The following is a 6,226-nucleotide window of genomic DNA, read 5'->3' as shown; positions in this document are numbered from 1 at the left end:
TACCACTTCACGCCGATTTTAGGTGAGAGAGTGGTACTTCCCCGGGCGTGCCGGCCCATTCGACTGCAACCGAGAGGTATGCAGTGTGGCACTACCACTTAAAAACTTAAACTCTTCTTTTGAGGAGAAGGTTTGGAACATATTCCACCACGCTGTTCCAATGCGGGTTGGTGGAATACACATGTGGCAGAATTTCTATGAAATTTGTCACATGCAGGTTTCCTCACGATGTTTTCCTTCACCGCTAAGCACGTGATGAATTATAAAGACAAATTAAGCACATGAATCAGCGGTGCTTGCCTGGGTTTGAACCTGCGATCATCGGTTAAGATGCACGCGTTCTAACCACTGGGCCATCTCGACTCTGAGAGAAATCACATAACTGTACTTTTTCCGATCCTGACAGTTATTTGCTGTTTCGTCTTATTATGAAAATATTATGTGTATTGAGAATGCCTACTTTTTTAATTACATTTATGTACTCATTGATGATAACAACTCCGCAATAATTCGAGTTTCGTTTGTTTTGCTACCGAAGAACCATCAGCAATGTAGTTTCTGTTTATCTTTTACTAATTATTTTTTGTTTTTACTTTCCAAATATATCTCTTTGAATAATTTCTTGACAGTTTCATAAAGGAGTTTTGGCTGCGAGTCGCTGGTTGTAAGATTCGTATTTTAAAAAAGTCGTTATTGTTACCAACAATTATTTAAAAGAAGAGTCACAAAAGGTTACGAAAATAGCACTAGTATACTATCAATATCCTGCTAGTATTAACATAAACGATTAGAAACATTTACAGCACAAATAAATGGTCATGAATAATCTAAAAAATTAAAAAAATTGAGAAGTGTGTGTGTGTGTGTAAGAAACAACCAAAAAATGTTGTTTTACCAAATTAGGCGTATTATGGAGGAATAATAAAAAAACGCTTATCAATTCATTCGATTGGTTTTAATAACTTTATTTCAATATTCACACTTGATTATCATTAGTGCATTATTTTGTTTATCCATATTTTTTACATGAGCAATACATTAAAATTCAATATATTCATATGAAAGTTCTTAAAATCCGTTACAATATATGTAAGAGATTAATTAACATAATATTCTGTAATTATATGTAATATGCATTTTTCGAGAATTCATAATTACATAACTATCACCAATGCTTAAAAACATCTAACATATTCTATGATTCAGCAATTTATTTTACATTTATGTGTTGATTTCTTTTACATGTTTTAGAGCTTTCATTAATTTACAAATTATGCTTTATGCTGTATTTTTTATTTGTATAATTAAATAAAATCATAATTTCATTGTTCTATTAACACCATTCGACATAACTGTATTAGGTAATAAAATATAATAATATTCATTTAAAGAAAAAGATTTTAATGTCATTAATATTAAATTAAATAACTTTGCGTTTGTTAATTTCAATTTTGTACTTCAACAAAATTGTGTGATTTTGTTTATTTGTAAACAATAAAATTCAACCAGTTAATATAAAATAAAAGTACTTAAAATTTTTCATAAGTTACATTTTGAAATGCATTTAATGATTACAAAGTGACACTGTGAAATAATATGAAGTTTTGTCATTGTTTGTACATTGCTATGAAATTAATAGGATAAATTTTTATTTACAATTTCTATTTATCAGTCGTAGCAATGCTTATAATATCATGTCTTATGACGAAATGAAAAATATTTAATTTATTATCAAATATTTATTCTAATATTATTATGTAAAATTGACTATTTTAGATAGTTTACTTATATTAATGTCTTTTATAGTTTTAACCGTAGAGTATTATTGTACATTTACAAAATTGACAATCCGAATCGCTCTAGTGTATTGTTCAAGGGATAGTATAATGAATGCGCCTTGTTAGTTCATTGATTGAATATCATTCCTTTATGTGAATTATCATCTATTCATGTACACTACATGACTTGATAATTCAGTGGAATATGTATTACTGTTGAATGAAGAATGGTCCTTCGAGCCGGATCAACTGATATAATTCATATATTAATTACTTTAGTAAATAATTTCGCACAATTGACTATTTAGTTTATAGTATTAAATAAAAATAAAACAGTTTATAAAACACGTGTATTTTGGAAAATAACTATTTGATTCCGTTTTAAGGTATCTTGTTCGATTTGAATGGCAAACAAATCGCATTATGTGAAGATTTATCTAAATTGTGACCTTGGATTGAAGACTAAGAAATACGTAATACTCGTTGAAATAAATATAAAGTAGACAGACGTCGTTCAAAGTATAAGAGATGCCTTTACGGGTGAGATAGAGCGATCGGTATCTATTATATATTGATGGAAAAACTCCGACCGATCTAGCCGGTTTCAAGACCAATTGTAAATAAATAATCTATAATTTACTTACTCTACGGTTAAAACATATGAACAATGGTAATAAAAACTTTGGATTTGTTTTACATGTTTAAATAAAGATTTTATTCTAGCCGGGTTTGTAAATAAAAAAGGGGGACGCAAAAAACGCCCACTAGACCGCAATTTATTAATTCGTAAAAATAAACAGTTTTTTTTTAATTATAATAATGTCAAATAAAAATAACAATAATGCATTATTTGGTAATAAATAAAAAATTAAGATCTTTGTTAATATCTTCGGTTCGTACAATTACGAATAAGTTATTACGAATTTTGATTTCTATTAATATTATTTTTATTTATAATATTCTGTCGTTTTTACACGAATTAAATAATACTCGATAATTTTCAATATGTACAATTTGATAAATCGAATACAAATAAATAAATTTATTAATTTGAATTAAACTATTTTATTACAAAATTGATTCTAATGTTAAATTAATTATATGAATATTATAGTTATCTAATCCTATATAAAAATTCTTAAATCGAATTCTGCGACTTTCAGCCGATATCTTAATATTTACATATTTAATTAAATTTACATTTTTTTAACTTTAATAACTAATTATTTTCTCGTTGCTACAATTAGCTAAAAATAATGATGATACAAAAATTGTTGCATTTATTTGTAATGTTTACTTTATATAGTTTTATAATGAAATAAAAAATGAATTTATTATATATTTCCATATTGTTATTATTGGCCAGTTTTAAGACTGATAAATGTAAAAATTATAGTATGAACAAATAAATATTCAAAGTACTATTTTGGTATATAATTTAGGTAATATAATATTCAACTGAATATTTTCAACTTGGTCAAATGTATTGTCACTTGCTGCTGTACCAATAATATTCAAGTTAAAAGTTACAAAAGTAGTAGTACCCGGAATTGTTGTTTCGGATAAAAGAAGGTATTATAACTCAACTAAAATGAAATGATGTTTAGAATATAGAAGTTCTATTGAAAGACCTGTTTTATTTGTATTTAAATGATTATAAACAGTATCAAGAGTCGATAAAACAAATATTTTCACTTAATTGATGAATGAAATGCTAAAATATGCAATTTTAATTCAATTAAAACATTGTTAATTAATTTTTCCCTTAAACTTTCTAGAGACGTACCAATGACATAAAATTGACAGTTTCTTGTTTTTTAAAAGTAGAGAGTATATCTGGGTTTTTAATTTCTTTACAATACATCTCATGATCTTCAATACATTATGAAAACACGTATATCATGATGACATGAAAACGCAGACAGCGGTTTTTCCAATTCATGATTTCAACAATTCAGATATACGTACATAGTTGTACTTATATAAAAATAACCGCTTTCATGTCTCAAATATAAGTTAATGACTATTTGTTATATCATTTACACATGAAATGAGTTATTTAAATGAACATTTTATAACTTTACAAGGGGCATCGCAACGTGTTACATCATGCTGTTAGACGCAGCTCTCTTGGTGCGCCGCTAACAATGGCGTGCGTGTTGTCACTACCTCCCGATGTGACCTCAACGTGCCATTCAAGCGCTCGTTCTGTAATAAATAGCTTAGGTTAGTTTATATTTATACTAAACTTGGTGATATAATTACAAAGAGAAGTGGAGAGAAGTGAATTTGTGTTTGATTTTACAGCCAAACCATCTATCAACAAAGAAACCACAAATCAAAGTAACAACGTGTTATTGTTTCATTGCTAGGATAAGGCCTCCTTTACAGATTTAAATGATTGGACTCTTTTAGAAAGTAATATACAATATTTGTAGCATCATAATGTAATATCTGCAATATAAAAGAACCTAGTGTTATAATCGTAAGATAATAGTGATAGAAATATAAATCCTACTATAAGTTATGTTTTCTTTTGAAATAAAGCGTACGACTTTATCTAAAGTTCGCAAACCTTATTATTTAAAATATCTGATTTAAATCTGCACGAGTGACATATCATAAGTGTCTCAGGATTAAATCTCACAGTTTGTCTGTGTAATTACATATATATGAAACGTAATACATACGTAATAAACTGAGTTTCTAGTTCACGTTTTCAGTGTAATTATTACACTGTGTCGGATATGTTACTCTACCAATGAACACAAACCTTTTCACCGACCGACCGACTTCAAAAAGGAGGAGGTTATCAATTCGTCTGTTTTTTTTTTTATGTTTGTTACCTCATAACTTTTTACTGGGTGGACCAATTTTGGTAATTTTTGTAATGTTTGAAAGGTAGTGCTTCCCGTGGGGTCCCATTTTAATTTTAAATAAATAGGATCCATGGTAAATTAAGGGAACGGGAGGGAACGGAACAATTCTGAGGAGCACGTTAGCAATACTCGGTCGAATCTTTTATTTATGGCTTACTTGGATATTTAAATCACCTTCCAGAACGTGGTTATGTTCATGTAATTGTCATAATCGAATATTATAATCAACTAGCGACCCGCCCCGACTTCTCACGGGTGCAAAACTGATACTAAATATACTAAAAAATTTGTTTATATACGACATCACATTGCAAACTTCTAAAATTGTCAGTGTTTCTTTACTATATTGTTCATTTATTATATACAGAAACCTTTCTCTTGAATTACACTATCTATTAAAAAAAACCGCATCAAAATCCGTTACGTAGTTTTAAAGATATAGGGACAGAGAAAGCGACTTTGTTTTATACTATGTATTGATGGAACTCCTAAACGGCTTACAGTTAGGGTGCGATGTGGGGCAGAATTTCTTACTATCTTTAATCAAATTTTGTGTATATGATGTGATGTCATATGATGTACGACATAGCATACGAATAGCTCTTTTGCAAAGTTTTTTACTAAGGTCGATTACAGCTCATTCGAGGGTGGTACCTTGTAGTTTATGCCGCATGACGTATTAAAGACGCATTTTCGAAAGTCCTATTTTTGCTTTATTCGAAAGTTTCTTTTGAAATTGTCCCCGAAGTAGTTTCTGATTCATATAATCGGCACGCTTAATCTATCCATATTAAAAAAAATGTTAGTCTACATCAGCTTCACTTAAAATCAAAAAATAAATAAAATTTTAACAAAAAGAAAAACCGACTCCAAATATAGCAATAATTATAACTACATTCTATAATCGTAAATCGACTTTTAAGTAGTCTAATATTTTTCATTTCATTTTACCTAGGAGGACTCTCAAAAATATGTTAAATATGCAATTATTTTTATTACTTTTTAGTACATTTTTATTTGTTTTAAAATAGTGTTTTGTTTGAAGTCGGTTTTTCTTTTTGTTAAAATTTTATTTATTATTTTTTGAATTTCATTATGAATCACTTCGTTTAATAATAAAAAAAGTCATAATATGTTTTGAGTTCGCTACGTTCAATCATGCGGATACGGTAAGGGCACCTTGTTTTATATATATGTAATGATTATACCCAAACATATTATAGATTTACTGTTAAGAAGTATTGATATCTATTATATAATTAAAACAATGATAAACATAAATACTCATTAACGCGATGTAAATACTTTGATTAATAAACATATTTTATGGCAAAAATGACATTAATTCTGGTAAATGAGTTCTGTATTATCCGTAAACTCAATATGCAGAACACAAGTATGAATACGAGTCAAGATTGCAGCTCTTGTTCTGAAACAGTGCCCTAAATCTTCCTAGTCTCGTTTTGTTGCATCTGAATGCTTAACCACTTCACACACGCTAGCTGTTTGAATGGATGTTCTTCCATAAGAAAATAAGCTTAGAAATATATATATTTTTTATAAATATAA

At 28.4% G+C, this 6,226-nt stretch overlaps 1 protein-coding gene across 3 annotated transcripts in view; it reads right to left on the bottom strand.

Moving 5' to 3' along the window:
- Positions 1 to 956: 956 nt before the first annotated feature.
- The window catches only part of LOC124544047 (nephrin-like), a 246,889-nt gene continuing 241,619 nt past the window's right edge, over positions 957 to 6,226 (bottom strand). For all 3 annotated transcript variants that reach the window (XM_047122441.1, XM_047122442.1, XM_047122440.1), the window contains exon 17: positions 957 to 3,986. In XM_047122441.1, the coding sequence (XP_046978397.1) occupies positions 3,894 to 3,986 (93 nt within the window). In that variant the 3' untranslated portion in view covers positions 957 to 3,893. The remainder of the gene's footprint in view (positions 3,987 to 6,226) is intronic.

Source organism: Vanessa cardui, chromosome 4, assembly GCF_905220365.1.
Source record: "Vanessa cardui chromosome 4, ilVanCard2.1, whole genome shotgun sequence".
In the NCBI taxonomy this organism is placed as follows: domain Eukaryota; kingdom Metazoa; phylum Arthropoda; class Insecta; order Lepidoptera; family Nymphalidae; genus Vanessa; species Vanessa cardui.
This window is presented reverse-complemented; position numbering and strand designations above follow the sequence as displayed.